This window comes from Siphateles boraxobius, unplaced genomic scaffold (genome assembly GCF_051911475.1).
Source record: "Siphateles boraxobius isolate OS27281-9 unplaced genomic scaffold, OSU_SipBor_1 9, whole genome shotgun sequence".
Classification (NCBI taxonomy): domain Eukaryota; kingdom Metazoa; phylum Chordata; class Actinopteri; order Cypriniformes; family Leuciscidae; genus Siphateles; species Siphateles boraxobius.
In genome coordinates this window covers 17,177,565-17,197,092 of record NW_027509219.1, presented here as the reverse complement: position 1 = coordinate 17,197,092, position 19,528 = coordinate 17,177,565, and the positions used below count along the sequence as shown (strand labels likewise).

At 38.5% G+C, this 19,528-nt stretch overlaps 1 protein-coding gene across 1 annotated transcript in view; it reads right to left on the bottom strand.

Moving 5' to 3' along the window:
• The window catches only part of ipo11 (importin 11), a 197,257-nt gene that overhangs the window by 114,754 nt on the left and 62,975 nt on the right, over positions 1-19,528 (bottom strand). The window contains exons 14-15 of the mRNA XM_077222607.1: positions 18,723-18,770; positions 17,419-17,524 (exon numbers count right to left, since the gene is read on the bottom strand). Of these exons, the coding sequence (XP_077078722.1) occupies positions 17,419-17,524; positions 18,723-18,770 (154 nt within the window). The remainder of the gene's footprint in view (positions 1-17,418; positions 17,525-18,722; positions 18,771-19,528) is intronic.

The following is a 19,528-nucleotide window of genomic DNA, read 5'->3' as shown; positions in this document are numbered from 1 at the left end:
AAAAAATCATCTTTTGGAAAATGGTTTTATTTCAGTTAGCCTAATAGCTGGTTTGCATTGAGAGATGATCTTATGGAAAGTACTCCATGCCAATCTCTAGGTATGGTGAAGGGTATGTGATGATGTGGGGCCTTTTTAATTCCAAAGGCCAAGGGAACTTTATCAGGATGCATAGTATCCTGGATCCATGAAATAACTGGCCTTTAAAAATAAAACTCTACCTGCCTCTATGGGAATTTAACATAGGGGTGCCCTGACTTATGCACCCCGTATTTTAAGGAAGAACATTTATTTATTTAGGATACATTATTCATTCACAAAGAAAATTGGTGTCCTTAAAGGTTGTATTTTTCTGCATTTTTTAAATGAATGTATTAAGATCAATTTCCAAAATATGATTTTTTATTCCTCTTTTTAGTCAACTTTAGTATGGGTGACTTCACTTATGCTAGGCACTGTAAAGTGCAGTGATATGGAAGAACCATTTCATTCTTTTCACATCCAATATCCAACTAAAAACATGTGTTCATTTCAAAAAAAAAATTAATTTTCTTTTCTGACATAGCCTACTCCAGTTCTTGTTAAAACACACCAGACATGCAAATTCTGTGCATTTTGGGCACTTTTTGAGTGAAATCATATTTACTTTGTCCATCAAAAGTGTGCTTTCACTTTAATTGAGCGTAAGCAGTGCAGCAAAAATAGACTCTGCGCCGAACCCCGGCTGGTCGCCGGTCATGGCCGATCACGTGGAAATCGGCCAATTCCAGTCACCAGCCGATCAATCGGTGCATCTCTAGTAATAAGAGTAATAAAAGGGGCAGGGGTGTTTGCTTTTGTAAACAATCCACATTCTCCACCAAAAACTAGTCAAAATTTGTAATTGTTTTTGCAGGATTGGTTCCCAAAAGCAAAGCAGGCATGACTCTGGGCCCTGGGGTTCTCTCAGCCCACTAGAGACAATAAAAGAGGCATCATTTCAAGGCTTTTTTTGAAGAAAATATCTCTAGAGAAACAGGCTGCGGTGCCAGTGGCGTTGATAAAAAGTGAGCGAGCGTGCCAGGGGTTTAAGCTGCTTTCGTCTGCTTGCCAGTGAGCGACAGAGTAAATAGAGCCAATGGTGATAAAAAACTTCAGCATCGCACCCAAAACCACCAATACTAATATCACCAGCACCTCATTACATTAAATATAAAGGTCACTCCACAGAGAGCAAATATATTAGCCAAGCTGCCTGTTAGAATGAGTTCACTCTAAGGTAAACATTGTGTTTGCTCTACAAAGCATCTGCTAAATGACATGTAACCAATGATTACTCTCAACGGCAAACAGCGGAGCATACACATGCAAATAAAGGTAAACAGGCCTGCTGCCGAAGGCACTTTAGCTTCTTGTACACTTAGTGTAAGGAGTCTCCAGAGAGACCTCATTTTCCTTTTAAATCCTTTTAATTCATTTTTAATAGGTATTTAATATGGAGTTTGGCAACAAGGTCATGAAGTAAATGGATACAGGAAAGGATGAGAGGGGTTGATCACATAATTAGCATGAGGTACAAAAAATAAGCCATAGACACAAATGTCCTTAAAGTTAGGCCGGGCATTTAAACTAAACTCTCTAAATTATTTAAAAAAAATTATTAAAATGTATAAAATTTTAATGTAATATAATTTACACATTTACAAACACATATACAGTATATATATATATATATATATATATATATATATATCATATACACACACACATACATACACTGCCGTTCAAAAGTTTGGGATCGGTAAGATGTTTTATGTTTTAACACAATACTCTTATGCTCACCAAGGCTGAATTTATTTGATTAAAAATACACAAAAAATAGTAATATTGGTAAAGGAGTTTTGGACAATTTAAAATAACTGTTTTCTATTTGAATATATTTTCAAATGTAATTTATTTCTGTGATGCAAAGCTGAATTTTCAGCATCATTACTCCAGTCTTCAGTGTCAAATGATCCTTCAGAAATCACTCTAATATACAGATTTGCTGCTCAAGAAACATTTATTATTAATATCATTATAATCAATGTTGAAAACAGTTATGTAAAAAAATGCAGGATTCTTTGATAAATAGAAAGTTCAAAAGAACAGCATTTATATCTGGATTAGAAAGCTTTTGTAACATTATACACTACTGTTCAAAAGTTTGGGGTGGGGAATAATTTTATTTGGGGGGGGATAAATCAATACTTTTATTCAGCAAGGATGCATTAAATGGATCAAAAGTTACAGTAAAGACATTTATAATGTTTCAAAAGATTATATTTCAAATAAATGAAATATGACTTTCTATTCATCAAAGAATCCTGAAACATTGATAATAATAATAATAATAATAATAGTTTTTTGAGCATCAAATCAGCATATTAGAATGATTTCTGAAGGATCATGTGACACTGAAGACTGGAGCAATGATGCTGAGAATTCAGTTTTGCATCACAGGAATAAAAATTTTTTTTTTTTTTTAAACAATATTTAAAAAAAAACATTCAAATATATTCAAATAGAAAACAGTTCATTTAAATTGTCATAATATTTAACAATATCACTGCTTTTTGTTGTTGCTTTTTTAATCAAGTAAATACAGCCTTGGTGAGCATAAGAGACTTCTTTTAAAAAAATCGTACCGATCTCAAACTTTTTAAAGGCAGTGTGTGTATGTATATATCTCTATGTGTGTGTGTATAATTCTACTAAATTTAATGTATGTATTCGATTACATTGAAATGACAGCTTGACAACATGAAAAATGAACCCAATTCAGACCTTTGTGTTGCAAAAGAAATAATTCCTATAGGACACAAAATATACACACACATCCAGAAGAAAATCCCCAGTAGTAGGAAGCTGATTGTGTTGTTTGTTTGGTAATATGCATCATAAAGTTTGTATGCATGCCTGAGGTAGTGTCTAAAAGTGTTTAATGAATCACCATGTCAGCTTCATGCAAGTTTTTGCCAAAGTTCTGTTCAATCTTTCAAAAAAATAAATAAAACGTCAATCCCAAAAGGAAAGACTCAACGGGTTTCCACAGTATGGTCTCCAAGGACCATCTTCATATTATTACTGTGAAAAACACATTTTACAAAAATGTAAAAAGAGGACAGAGTTCTGGAGTTCCTGCCATTGTGCAATTAGTGAAAGGACTATTAAATGTGTCGCATTGGGAATTGAATTTTGTGATTTAGTTATGACCTCTAGTTGCATACGTTCATGCATGTATGTGTGGGTGCCACAGAATTCAAATTCTGCTATTTAGTATTTGAATCACTTCAAGAGATAAAAATAAATATATTCCAGTAGGCCTGAAAGGTGCTGACAATAATACTCTGCCTCTATTCACAGTTAATGACTGATTTTAAAGAGGGCTGCTGTCAAGTGGCTGCAGCTCAGACACGTCAAAACACACCATGGCAGGGGACGTCACTCAAAGACGGCTGATAACCTCGGTCTTGTCTGTGTCAAAAAGAATGGTACGGAAGCGAAGCTCTATAAAGGAGACTGAATCTTGTGGGCTGTCCCTCTAAAGTTTGTCATGAACACTTGAGCTTTGAAATGATGAAAGTATCTGAACAGTAAGTTGTAATATACAATGACAATTAGGCCTCCAGCAGGGGGACTGGTAATGAAAACATTATTTCAAGTACATTACTGCTTTCAAATAGCTGAGTCATCATAAATGAGCTCTGCCATGCTGTGTCTCTTACACATACACAAAGCAACGCTTCTTCAATTACACACCTCTAATGAGCAACAAACCATTAAAATGAAGCAAAAACAAAGAGAAACAAAGGAACCCAAAACAATTTCACCGTCACTCTTTTGCTAATGTGCATGCAGGATTCAGTTTGAGAGCATACAAAGACCTGATATTTATACCGTACCTAAATATCCATGGCAAAGTTTTAGTTGAGCAATCGGACACCCCGGACTTTTACTATCAAAATAAAATCTAGTCCAATCTGCTATTTATTCTTGTTAAGAATCACCCGCTCAGACAATAAAATGCTGTCTAACGAAAATACATACCATTCATCATAACTTACCATAACCTCAAATCTGTGAATCCATCACTGGATTTTCCAGTAATGGTTTTCCACATCTCTACAAACTCAACTCTCTGCCATTACTAGCTCTATTGATATCCTTGCCAAATGTAATACGTCCATTTCCACTGCCCTTGATACTCACGCCCCCCTTAAAAGTAGACTTATGCATTCTACGCACACGTCTCTCTGGTTTAACCTACACTTCACAGCTTGGCCGTCACCTTGTACACCTCTACAGGAAAACCAGCAAATGAGCATTTTACTGCTTAGTAAGACCATATTGAGCTATACAAATCTGCCTTAAATACTGCATGCTCTAGCTACTACTCTACCCTTATTAGTAACGCTTCCTCTCTACCCTAAACACTGTCAGTAAACTTACCACCTACCTGCACCTGACATGAGTTACTCAGCTGAGGTCTGAGAATCATTCTTCTAAGATAAAATAAATGGTATAACCAGATGAACTTCTCTCGGCCTTCACTCCTGGCACTTTCACTAACTTTGATCCTCCCACCCCAGACTGTATCTAATCAAGACATCAAACTCTTATTCCAACCCTCTCGACCCAGCCCCTACTGCCTTACTTAACCCTTTCATACGTACAATCACACCGTTGTGATCAGTCTTGGCTTGGCTGGTCCCTGGAGCGTGCGATCACACCGGTGTGATTACAACGGTCAGTGCATCACGTGATCAACTGCTAAATTCAAACGTGATTTCGTGCGTTGGCTGGCGCTGAGCCAGAGAAGGACCCACTCAGTGCTGTCATATCACAACTATTGGGTGTTTTGAAACACAATGTTTATTTTAGTTTTCAGACATTTAAATACACATAAGTACTAGCAAAACAATGATTTTGAGTTTGTAAAATACACACTGATGTCTATGGAAGCGGCAGTAATAATCCTTTCCATTATAATAAGACGACACATTTTATTCATATCAGATACACATTGTGTAAGTAGCTTTACATTTGACCCTATTCTTCTCCCAGTTCACCAGCCACTTACTTTCATGTATTTCGTGAGAAGTGGAGAAATTGACGTGTTGTAAATCCAACAGGTCCGATTCTCTGAACTGTGGCACAAGCTAACATGGCGCCGCCCATCGTGCATAGAGCTCAACTAACGTGATCGTTATAAAGGTGTTTAAACAACAAAACACATCCACTTGCACATATTTGACAATTGGAATATCAGTGGTTCAAGCTATAGCTAATACATGTGTGAATATTTTGAATACAAAAGGAAAAATGACAAAGCAGATCATCATTAATTCAGCGCTGTGTTGTGGTTGCACTGTGTCACGTGACAAGCGATGATGCGTCACCATGCCACCAACATTAAAGTGACAGGTTCTAAATAACGGTCGCCTTAAAGAACTCACGCTGGGGGGTCAGGTAGAATATTGTAAACTTACGTGTGAAAGGGTTCAAATGTGTGCTTCTGTAATTTCATTGCCCATTTCACTTCTTATCTCCCAACTACTTAGCTAAAGTTTTTAATTACTAGAACAAAATCAGTACTGTCACCCCAGTCTTAAAGAAACCTGGCCTCGACATTTCTGACATGGCTTTATAAGACCAATTTTGCATCTTCCATTTTTCTCGAAGTTGCATGAGAAAGTGGTCACTGCTCAACATAAAACTATTTGTCATCACACAACCTTTATGAATGTTTCCAATCAGGTGTAGTCAATGATCTTCTCATGGCCATCGACTTGGGCTCCATCAGCACTTTAAGTCTCCTTGATATCTCTCTAATTGACACTATACACCTGTGTTGAATCATTTCCTACTTGTCTGACAGTCCACATTACATTTCTCTCCATCAGGCCACCACTCTCCAAGTCCACTACTGCCCTTGTCTCACATGGTGTTCCACAAGGTTCTGTTCTTGGACCTTTACTCTTCATCATCTACATGCTTCCCTTAGGTCACATTATCCATCATCATGGCTTTAACTTTCATTGCTATCCAGATGACACCCAGCTCTACATTAGTTTCCAACGGACTACTCCTTTCCCACAACTCAATTTCAGCCAGTAATTTTCTCAAACTAAACATTGATAAAACAAATCTACTGGTTGGTCCTCCTCAATTTACATCCCGTCTCTGTGTTGATAATATTGAGATTGCTGATTTCTTAGTTCAACTTTCCACCACTGTTAAAAACCTGGTTAATAATTTTCGATTCTTCCCTCTTTCTATCCTCATATCTCATCTGACCAAATCTGCCTTTTTCAACCTCTGGAATTTTGCTCATTTACATCCTTTCTTAAATATCAACGATGCTGAGACTCTAGTTTTTATTACTTTCCGCTTAGACTACTGTAATGCTCTCTTTTTTGGCATAGCAGTACAACACTAAATAAGCTCCAATAATTCAGAACGTCGCAGCCAGAGGAATCACAAATTCCAAGAAATCCTCCCACATTACTCCTGTTTTACACAGATTACATTGGCTACCCGTTCGTTTCCGTATTCAATACAAGGTACTTCTCATCACATTCAAAGCCCCCTATGGTCTCACTATTGGTCTTACTATTGTAAAACAACTTTGAGTTGTAGGAAGGAGCTATATAAAATAAACGTATTATCATTTCATTAAGCCAGACTTTTGCCTATCAGCATAGTTTGGTCAAGCATGCATCTAATTCTGGATAATAGACACTCACCTAAACAAGATGGGGCTGCAGAGCCAGACTTCTGACTTGCAGCATAAAGTCTGAAGCTTATTTCGTCCAGACATTTCCCATCAAGACGGGAAGAGATCAAACTGACTGACAAGTACGGTAACCAATTTACGTTAATTTTGTTTTTACATGCTGTTTAGGGGCCAGTACTGAAGTAGCAGAATCTGCCTGTCCATAGGTAAAAAATACAGACAATTTTAGACTAAATAAATTATTCTGAAGACATTCCCTTTTTACCCCAAAGAAATAAGCACTGAACATTTCACACACTGCAAAAAATTATTTTTCAAAGTTTTGAACAAAAAAAGATTATTGGAGTAAGTTTTACTAGCCATTTCTTTGTAATTACTTGTGAAACATGCTAATAATTTCTGAGTGATTTTTTTTTTTTCATTGCAGACATGCCTCTTTAAACTTTAATTCCCTACTAACTTCCCAGAAATGTTGTGGTGCCCATCCAATCCAATTGGAACTGGTGTATTTTGGTGGCTATGTATATTTATCACACTGCATAACAAACAGAAGTAATGGGTCAAATCATAACCCTTAGAGTGTGTGTTTGGGATGAGGTAACATCTGTGACTTAGCACTCAACACAGTTTAGTCCCCCAAAGCTAAACTGGCACCACAGCTGCCACACTGAAGCTCTGAGATGAAAAGGTCATTTCATGCTGTTGCATATCGCACGTTGACCATCATCATCACACATGCTGCTGCTCTCAGAGCACGCCTGCAGTGTAGCTGCTGCAATGTATTTGAAACGCGATAGAGTCTGGCATGTGGCGAGGGTCGCTGAGCACTGGCCTTATTCTCCAATGCACCAAAGGACACGACCCAGCTAGGACAAAGGAAGGACGCCTGCCTCCAAGAACTCTTAGAGTGGAGGTAGCAAAGACGGATTTTAGTTTACGAAAAAATGCCAAGAAATCTCTCTTTTAGGTTCACAAGAGCTGTATGCAAAAACAACCAGTGTATCCTGAATTACCAAAAAAATTACTCTAACGAACCTGTTTGTGTTAGTGAATTAAAAACATACAAGGCGACCAGTGTAGTGTAATTTACAGACATACTCTTACAGTATGAGCCAATTCAGATTAGTGAATCAAAAATATACAGCATGACCTGAGTAGTCCAATTCACAAACAAATGACTCTCACAATTCGAGCCTTTTCGTGTTAATGCATCAAACAAATACAGCACAATCAGTGTAGTCTAATTATTTAAAAAAGACAGGTTGCCATTTGAATCAGTATGAAAGACTGCCTTGTATAAATATACAACATTAGCAGAGACAGAATTTCATACATTTGCAAGCAAATCTGATATAACTAAAATATACACACATTAATACGAATCGACTCATATGGAATCAAAATCTAAATATAAGAGTTTGTGAATATGAACAGGTATGAATCCATAAATCTTCATCGATACCCAGCCCTTCCACACTTAATGCACTAATTTTAGAAATTACAAAATATAATTTTGTTATTTACGATGCATCTTTGATTTTTAAATGCATTAATTGTATTTTTAAAAATACTGGCACATATGTCTATTTATATGTACTCCAGTGTCTTTTATTCAGGTGGCAGGCCTCTCATCAGCCCGGTGCACTGTCCCCAATGTCCCAGGCCATAATCTATCTATGGGAGATAATAGTTCACCATGTCCTGCTAAAGACAGAGAAAGAACATCACAGAGTTTTTGTAAATGGGGAAGACTAATGCAACAGGCTTCTCCAGCCAATCCATCCAGACTTTAGCAACACCTGTCCTGCGTATCTGCCCATTTTGACCCCAGAGGCACAAGATTAGCGCTTAGATAATCTGTCTGCCAAGACAAAGTGCAAGAGTCTTGACTTTGTGACACGGTAGGTCAAATGAAGTGATGAATCAATGGGAGGGTCTGGAGGGCTGCCAGTCAGGAGAAATGAAAGTGCACAAGGTCAAGGAATTTGAAGGCGTTTCTCATAACATGAAATGGGGACAAATTACCAAGGTATAATGCATATTGGTAACTTCCTGCTGAATATAAACTTGTCAAATCCTAAAGCTCAAGGCACAGATGGCAGATGTCAGCACCAGGGTTACTCATATGTCTCTCTGAAAATCCCTCGGAGGCTTTCTCAGGCATACTGTCTCATCATGACAGTGACAAATGGGCCTGATTAAAGAGTGGCAAGCGTACATTTGCTTGCTCTGTCAAGAGACCGCCTCAATGCCCACGAAAACACACATTCGATTGGTTGACTGATCCCCCTCTGGAGCCACACAAAAGTCCACCGACATGCACATTTTGCACATACATCGCCTGTAGCATACTCTCGGGCATGTTTATATACACGTGGATGGTTCCAAACAAATGTGAAATTTGGAAATGCATGACTTTGTCTCTCTCTTTCCTTAAAGACCCATGAAATCACTTAAAAAGTGAAGTTTTCTGGCATTTTTTTTAAAGTATTTTGTATTGAAACTAAGTTTGGTCAGGACACTTTGAAGAATTAATTACACAAATTGGTGTAGTGCAGAATGAGTCATCAATATTTTTGTTTAATTTTACAGGAAAAAAAATGGGTATATATCTGCTAAAATGTACTTTTGCTACCATTTATAGATATGCTTGCATTTACACTAGTGTTCAAAAGTTTGGAATCTCTAATATTTTAATGATTTTCGAGGTTCTTATGCTTTTATTTGATCACAAATAAACAGTAATATTGTGAAATATTACAATTACATATTAAAGGTAATGTATTCCTGTGATGGCGAAGCTGAATGTTTCAGCATCATTACTCCAGTCTTCAGTGTCACATGATCCTTCAGAAATCATTCTAATATGCTGATTTAGTGCTAAAGAAACATTTCTTATCATGATCAATGTTGAAAACAGCTGTGCTGCGTAATAGTTTTGTGCAAACGGTCACATTTTTCATGATTATTTGATGAATAGAAAGTTCAAAAGAATTAAAGAAAACTTTGGTAAGATTATAAATATCTATATATTTACATCTGATCATTTTAATGCATCCTTGCGGAATAAAACCTTTGATTTCTTTCAATACATTTTTTTTTACTGACTGCAAACTTTTAAACGGTGGTGTAGATGACCTCAAAACATCTAAAAGCCACAAAAACTAAATTTTAATTTAATGGAGTCTTTAAATATCAACATCAATGTTATGAAATATGAAAATTAAGTTTAAATCCCACTCTCCTTACTCAATAGGAAAAAGAAACAGACGTACAAAAGCAAAATGGAAGGAGAAACTGGCAGTCATGGTTTCAAATGCGATCATAATGAGATCTTCCACAACAGAGTCTCTCTCTCTCTCTCTCTCTCTCTCTCTCTCTCTCTCCTCTCTCTCTCTCTCTCTCTCTCTCTCTCTCTAAATGATGCTTTGTGTAGAGTCACAATCTTTATTACCTCTCTTTTAATTTTGTATCTGTCCTCCCACAGAACTGTCACCAAAACATAAAAACCTTCTTAGCAGCACAAAATTATCTTTGAGTAATGAGCTACTTTTCTAAAAACAAATCGCTGCGGCCACTGCGTCACTATATTTTGTATGAGTATACAGTGATTTGACGGAAAGTGGGCATTTTAGGAGAGCAATTCATTCTAATAAATCTGTTTATTCAGCCCGTTGAACCAGTTTTATTTGTTAGGTTTAATAACAAATTATTTAATGGTCCATTTGAGTCTTTGCAGGATTTTACATCTTGCTTTTCAATACAATATATTAAAATATTTATTACAATGATTGGCCAAATGTATGATATAATCAGAGATACAATCCTGAAAGACATCTTTTTAAGGTTTAACAAATTTTTTTTTACATGACAAAATGCTAACAAAAAACAAGATTATAATAAATGTAGAACATTTTTAAGTTTGTTTGTTTGTTTGTTTGTTTAACACCATGCCAGCTTCTCTGGCTATTTTCATGGTGAGAAGATTTATGGTAAAACTAAATCAGGTTTTTATAATCTATTTTTGCTAAAAACTATTTGGTTAAAAGATTTCTTCAAGAGTGTTAATGGAATAAAAAAGATTTACATGGTTAAAACCAGCTCAATCGAATAAAACTTGCTTCAGGGATAAAGGGTTTTGACAAAAAAAAAAACATGTTGGTAAAAAGTAACTAATTGTGTTACTTGGTTACTTTTTTTCACCTGGGCTGGATTTGTTGTTTTTTTATAACAAAAAAAGTTACATTTTTGGGCAAATGTAAAGACCCTTTCACACCAAAAGTGAAATAAGCCTCAGGCTGAAGGAAATGCAAATGTACATGTGTACAGTAGAGGGCACAGCTCAAACAAACCTTTCAGCTGTGCTGCCATTCTGGGTAACGGAAGAATAGGATGCAGGAGAAAAAAAGTTTAACACTTAATTTACCAATAAAAACGTCTTGGTTACATATGGTAACCCTCGTTCCCTGAGGGAGGGAACAGAGAAGTAGGTCTGACTGACCAATAGGAATATCGCTAGAGGGGCCAATCTACTTTGAGTGAAACTAAAACAAGCCAATACACATTGGCGTGCAATCATTTGCATCAGCTGTGCAGCCTCAGTTTTTTTTCAGTTTTTTGCTGAGGAGCCAACCTGATAAGCTGGCCGCCCCGGCGGTTGGCAGCAGATGTGGCGACGGGACCTACGTCTCCATTCCCTCCCTCAGGGAACGAGGGTTACCATATGTAACCAAGACGTTCCCTATCGGTCAGTCACTACAATGTAGGTCTGACTGAACAATAGGAATCCCTACCAAAGAGCCACAGCCGCTGAACCCCATCCAGCGCCCTGTGCAAGCCTCTACACCTTCTTGCCTGGAATGACGATAGGAGGAGGCTTACACAGAGTGTATCTATCACTGTTGTTCCATGATAACCCATACAGTGAGATATTGGAAAACACTGGGAAAGCGTGCCCTTTCTGTTTAGGAAGGAGAACGTTGCGGAAGCCACTTCTTCAAAGAGTTATGTGGAAAATACATATGGACTAACCCAAAGGTTGTACTGCATATGAATAATGGGTGACTTAGCCTAAGGGAAAGACACGGGCTTCTGACTTAGGAGCAGCCGTGGAGAAAATACACATATGGGATCCCAGTAGGGTCACACATATGGAATCCAGGCCAGATCCGGATCTCAAGGATTCAGCGGATAAAGGCCTGGCACTGGACGCTCCGCCATGTCCGGGCTTAGGGTGCTGGAGGACTAGACAGGTTTTTCACTCTGGAGAAATAAGGGTGCACAGTAGGATGCAGCAAGTCGACAGAGCCAGGCCTCTCGGTGCTTCTATCCGTTTAGGGTGAGAACACGGGAGGAGACCGGCTCTACTTGTAGGCTATAATATCTAGCGAACATGTTAGGTGTCGCCCAGCCCGCAGCTCTACATATATCTGTTAGCGAGGAGCCACGTGCCAGCGCCCAGGAGGAAACAAAGCCTCTAGTGGAGTGTGCATGCAACCTGAGCGGGCAGGGCACGCCTTAAGCTTGATAAGCCAAACCGATGGCATCTACTATCCAGTGGGCCAACCTCTGCTTGGAGACAGCCTTTACCTTCTGCTGGCCTCTGTAACAGACAAAGAGCTGGTCTGAGGTCCTGAGACTTTGAGTTCTGTCCACGTACAAACGCAGAGCGTGAACGGGAAAGAGCAAAGTGAGGGCTGGGTCTGCCTCCTCCAAGGGCAGCGCTTGTAGGTTCACTACCTGGTCCCTGAAGGGAGTGGTAGGAACCTTGGGCACGTAGCCAGGCCGGGGACTTAATACTACATGGTTGTCACCCGGCCCAAACTCTAGGCATGATTCGTCGAACGAAAATGCCTGCAGGTCCCCTACCCTCTTGACAGAGGCCAGTGCAACCAGCAGCAAAGTCTTCGTGGAAAGAAGCTTTAAGTCTACTAATTGCAAACGCTCAAAGGGAGCATTCTGAAGTGCTCGAAGCACCAGGGAAAGGCCCCAAGAGGGTATGGAGGGGGGTCGAGGAGGATTAAATTAAGGCCACAAGGGAGCATCCTGAAGTGCTCAAAGGGCCAGGGAAAGGTCCCAAGAGGGTATGGAGTGGGGTTGAGGAGGATTTAATCGTCTCGCCCCCCAAGTAACCTGACGACCAGGTTGTGCTTTCCAACTGTTTTGCCATCTATGTGGTCGTGATAAGCTGAAATAGCTGCAGCATGTACTTTGAGGGTGGAGGGAGACAGCCTTCGGTCCAACCCTTGCTGCAAGAAGGAAAGCACAGACCCTATCGAACATCTTCGGGGGTCTTCTCAGCGAGAAGAACACCATTTCGATGAACAGGTTCCACTTCAGGGCGTATACACGTCTCGTGGACGGCGCCCGTGCTGAAGTGATGGTGTTAAGTACCTCTGGGGGTAAGTCATCTAGAACCTCCCCGTCCAGTTGAGGGATCAGAAATGGAGTTTCCAGAAGTCTTGACGCGGGTGCCATAGGGTGCCCCGTCTCTGAGTCAGAAGATCCTTCTTCAGAGGAATGGGCCAGGGAGGGACTGTCACAAGGAGCATGAGTTCTGGGAACCAAGTCCGGGTGGGCCAATATGAAGCCACCAGAAGAACCTGCTCCTCCAACTGGAATCCAATTCCATACCGAGAAAAGAGATCCTCTGTACATGGGAGAGTTTGCTCTTTTCCCAGTTGACCTGAAGACACAACTGGCTGAGGTGCCTGAGCACGAGGTCCCTGTGTTCGCATAGCTGATCTCGAGAGTGTGCTAGTATGAGCCAGTCGTCAGAATAGTTGAGGATGCGAACGCCCTGCTCTCTCATGGGAACAAGGGCCCCCTCCGTGACTTTCGTGAAGACATGGGGGGGACAGGGACAGCCTGAAGGGTAGGACTTTGTACTGATAAGCTCGACCCTCGAACGCAAAGCGCAGGAACGGCCTGTGTGAACAGCCTGTGAAACATGAAAGTACGCGTCCTTCAGGTCAATCGCTGCAAACCAATCTCGGGGACGGGTGCATTCGAAAATGCGTCTCTGCATGAGCATTTTGAACGGTAGCTTGTGGAGGCTCCGATTCAAAACTCGCAAGTCCAAGATTGGTCGTAACCCACCAGGAGGACACCCCTGGCGACGAGCGGGCGGTGGGGTAGAGGCAGCAGCTGACCGCCACGACAGAATGTGTTTGATAGTCTCTGTCTGCTTTTGTACAGCCGAGAACTGCTGGGCGAAGTTCTCGACCGCGTCGCCGAAGAGGCTGGTCTGGGACACGGGGGAGTTTAAGGAACCGGAGCTTGTCAGTCTCCCTCATGTCGACCAGACACAGCCAGAGATGGCGTTTCTGGACCACCAAGGTGGACATCGCACGACCCACTGACCACACGGTGACCTTCGTCGCACGAAGCGCGAGGTCCGTTGCAGCACGAAGTTCTTTGAGAACTTGTGGATCATGTCCACCCTCGTGCAGGTCCTTCAGTGCCTTGGCCTGAGGAGTAAGTTGTTGACCCTTTGGAGGGAGATTTTACAACCCTTTGTGTTCTAGCAGGGCATTTGGATCTGTAATTTTATTGGGTGTTTAAGAAAAAGAATCTTCTAGATTCTTATAATACCCATGCGTCACAAAGTTAGCAAAATGTAATGTAAATTAACAAATGGGGAACGAAGATTGGAGTTTATAGAGACCAAACATGCCACACACATGATTTTGGTTTACCATAGTATGCAAAGTTAGAAACATTAACCCATTAGAGTTTACAAGAAAACAGGCCAAACAACATAAAAGGAAAATCATGAGATGGGAAAATTAGATACATGTTTATACATTTCTCAAGTGGTTATATATATATATATATATATATATATATATATATATATATATATATATATATATATATAGAATATATAGGATTAACGGGGTTTATTTCTGCTTCTCAGTAAGAATTAAGTGAGTGTCGCATATCTCAGGAATTTCCTTTTGGGTCCGTAAAGTCTTATCAGTCTAAATGTGTCCTGTAACAGGACATTTAGTTCTGCCAGTGGTGTTAGCTTCATTGCGATGTTAGTTTTGGGGGAAGTTTCAAAGACCTTTGTTGGGAGGGTGAGTTTGCAGGATTATTCATTAAATATAAGGAATAATTAGTGCGTGTCTGTTTGGTCAAGATGCTAGTGAAGCAAAAAGCTGAAGTGCAACTGCAACAGCTGCTCATTATATACCCGTGCTGCGAGGCCGCATAGTTGATGCAAATGATTGCACACCAATGTGTATAGGCTTGTTTTAGTTTCACTCGAAGTAGATTGGCCTCTCTAGCGAGATTCCTATTGGTCAGTCAGACCTACGTTGTAGTGACTGACCGATAGGGAACAAAAAAATCTATAGTCATTTTTGCTCATGGTTTAACTGAATCATCGAAGGTCAGAAGCAAGTACATTGGTCAATAAAGTGAGATTAAATGCATAAAAATTAATGTTTTATTTAGTTATTGGATGTTTGCATAGTATTCAGATTCTGCATTTCACTGATTTTATTTATCTTTGTGGAAGTGAGATAAGTAAATGCACACTCAAGTTTAGTCTAGAACTACAATAACCATCATGTTTACACACAACGCCTCTGCACTTCGAATTGTCTCAACATGGGGACAAGAGAGCTGTCAGTCAATAAATGGGAAAACAAATTAACTTGCGTTAGTTATTTGAAAAAGTAACTCAGATATTTTGTTTTTTAAAAGTAATGCGTTACTTTACTAGTTACTTGAAAAAGTAATCTGATTACAAAAGTCAAGTTACTTGTAATGAGTTACCCCCAAAACTGTTTATTAGCACTAATAAACAGCCAATATCCTAGTAATATGCAAGCTAATAAGAAACTAGTTAATAGTGAGAATCGGACCCTAAACTAAGGTGTTATCCAACAATCTGGTCCCATCAGTTTGAAAATTAACAGAAGCTTCTTCTCCCAACAATACGGGGCTGATTTCATGGAGTTTTATACAGATCCTACTAGGGGTGTAACGATACCCTCATGTCACGATTCGATACATATCACGATACTGAACTCACGATACGATATTATTGCGATACTCCAAGACATATGATAAAAGGTCAACAAAAAATTTACTGTTGATTAAAATGCTAACTTTGATATCAAATTTTGTGTGTAAATGAATAGGCTTGAACTCTGCTTTTAACCCAAGGACAATGGTGACACCAGAATAAAAATATTCATGATTCTGAAGCTGAAAATACAGAATTATTATAGAATATTCTTGCGCTTTTCACTGACTAGATATATTTAAAATAATGTTGGACACTTTTTACTGCTCAGGTAACATTTGGTATTATCAGGACCCACAAATATTCCCCCATTACATTATTATACATTATAATCAACATTATATATAGTAGTTTAATGTACTGACACTAAAACTCTGAAAACTTGAATTATTTTCTCACACAGTACATTTTTTTTTGGGGGGGGGAACTATCCACGATACATATTGTCACTATCCACGATACGTATTGTTGCATTTTTGTATTGCGATATATTGTGGCACGATATATTGTTACACCCCTAGATCCTACTCTGTTTGCCATTTGCTATTCATATAGGAATGATTTATTGGTTTTAGATCCATAGAGGAGGTATTGTTAAATGTAGAAAATCTTGTAGTTTATCTAAATACTTTGAAGGGGTAGTTTGACTAGTTTAACTACTGTAAATTAAGAGCAGTTTGTCAAGTCATTTTCCCCAGCACTTCTGAACATACTTATGCTCCATTTTTCGAAGTGACCTGTCCAAATCCCTTTTCTTTTTATCAAGAGTTTCTTTCCTTAACCCCCATGGCCTTCAATGAATATTTCAACACCTTTCTCTCCAGGACATTTATTTTACATATCCGATACCACACATCTTCCCAACTCTCTTGACCTCATCAAGTCCACCGCTGGAGTCTCCCAGAAGAACATTATTTAACCAATCCATCAACTACAGCTGATATAATACTGCCATTGTAAGGAGGCAGTAAATGTCATTGAGGCGCAGTGTAAAGATTATCCAGGCTCCCGTCTGAGAGGTTTATCTAAATCTTGATATCTTTGTGCTGTTCTTAAGACTTCAGAAAAAGTGAAAGATATCACCTCTTTCCAGGGGTTGTCCGCATTCAGCATTTGATGTTATCATGCACAATTTTAAACTCCTGAGGCCAAAACAGACCCCCCCCCCACCCCCACCCCCAAAATAGAGCTATTAAAATGTGTACACCTTTATGTAACCAACCTAGATTTCCAGAAACAATCATAGGAAAACAGAAAGAAACTTGAAGGTGCTGGGATTCATCCCACATTCTTTTTGATAAATTGCCAATCTGAGCTCACAGAGGAGTAATGCAATAAATAAAAAAAACTTCTGAGAGAAAGCTTTAGTCTTTTATCTGTAGGAGGGTTAGACCCCATCACTGCACACAGGCGCTTCTTTGAATGCACCTGTGGAGTGACATCACTTCCTGGAATAATAGAAGTGAATATCATTTCATCTACAGAAAACAGTGCTTAAGATTAGTTTAGTTTATTGATGTGAAATGTCATACTGCACAGACATTACATTATCAAGTGTTCTTTACGAAGGTTTATAAATGTATAAATGGCTTTTAGGAGATTAATGATGTTTATTAGATCATACCTGTTATGGCTGACTTGTAGCTCCCCTAGGAGTTGGTTCTTGAACCACTGATCAAAATCCACATTGTCAAACAATTCATAAGCAGCTAACCCAACGGCGTTGTACACTGCAAAGAGAAACAATTGATTTTTGCACAAGATAACATTTAATTTAAAAGTTAAAAACTCGATTTTCGTACAAAGGTGTACAGAGTCTGTGTCAGTTTTGCATATATTTGATAAGTTATCTAGTTTAAAAAAATAAAAGTGTTAATAATCTTATCTATCCATCTATCTATCTATCCATCTATCCATCTATCTATCTATCGATCTATCTATCTATCTATCTATCTATCTATCTATCTATCTATCTATCTATCTATCTATCTATCTATCTATCTATCTATATACATTAGGGGTGTAACGATACCCTCATGTCACGATTCGATACATATCACGATACTGAACTCACGATACGATATTATTGCGATACTCCAAGACATATGATAAAAGGTCAACAAAAAATTTACTGTTGATTAAAATGCTAACTTTGATATCAAATTTTGTGTGTAAATGAATAGGCTTGAACTCTGCTTTTAACCCAAGGACAATGGTGACACCAGAATAAAAATATTCATGATTCTGAAGCTGAAAATACAGAATTATTATAGAATATTCTTGCGCTTTTCACTGACTAGATATATTTAAAATAATGTTGGACACTTTTTACTGCTCAGGTAACATTTGGTATTATCAGGACCCACAAATATACCCCCATTACATTATTATACATTATAATCAACATTATATATAGTAGTTTAATGTACTGACACTAAAACTCTGAAAACTTGAATTATTTTCTCACACAGTACATTTTTTTTTGGGGGGGGGGGACTATCCACGATACATATTGTCACTATCCACGATACGTATTGTTGCATTTTTGTATTGCGATATATTGTGGCACGATATATTGTTACACCCCTAATATACATACATACATACCTACATATATGTACGTGTGCTAACCAGAAAAAAGAAATATAGGTCTTTAACTTGACTTGACTAACACTGACCTTCATGTAAAGAGGTAGCAGAATAATATATAATAATACAGCATATATACAGTACATATGTATATAATACTAGATTTAATAATAGTGCAGAATCTAGAGCAGAAATATTAAATATTTTAAATATTTATTCTTCATTTTACACCAAACAGTCTCTTTTTTGCTATTTACATTTTTGAAATACTTTTTGACTGCCCATTTTAAGTCTCAGATGTGATGGTTGTGTATAAGGGTAAGTAATGCGTGATGGTACCTGCATCCTTCATGAGCATCTGCACTGGGTCCTCAACATTACTGGGGCCTGAGAAAGAGAAAGCAAGTATTTTGATATTTTCCCTCCTCGAAATGTGCTTTAGGCCTGTTGGAAACATCTAGCACTTTACACATCTGTAATAATTGTGACTTAACCACTTTGCAAGCAGTAGTAAAAGCAGCAAAGCATGTAATAAAATAAACAACTAAAACTTTCATCCCATTTCCCTAAGCCAATCACAATTAGCCATCCCAAAGCGACAATGAGGGGGCGACGCTCATTCTCCATGTATAATTAGAAAACAGAAAATGCTCAATAGAAAAACAATGACACGACTAGGAAATTAAATGAGGGGTCATCATGAGAATCATCATCGGAATGTGTGTTTTTATAATGACTTCACACTATAATGATATACATGATGTGCAAAAAAAAACAATTTGTCATCTCTTTCAATTTAATAAAACATGGAAATGTAATAATGATAAAAATGTGCCAAACCTAAATTCCATGCCAAAACACTCAAAGATTATTATATGAATACCATTTAGCAGTTAACACATCATCCTAATTTAATCATGATAGTAAATTTTTATCAACTAATTTACACACAAAGCTCATTTGAATCATTCACTAATTAATTAGGGAAGCAGATCAAAAGCAATGAGAGCGTAACGCTTGTCAGATGGTCCTTGTATTTGTCTGAAAGTGCCAGCTTAATTGCCACATGCGGCTTTAAGAGGAGCACTAGCGGTGGACCCGCTTCAGCTTAGCAGGACGTGCTTTATAAAGTTGACATTTGCCCT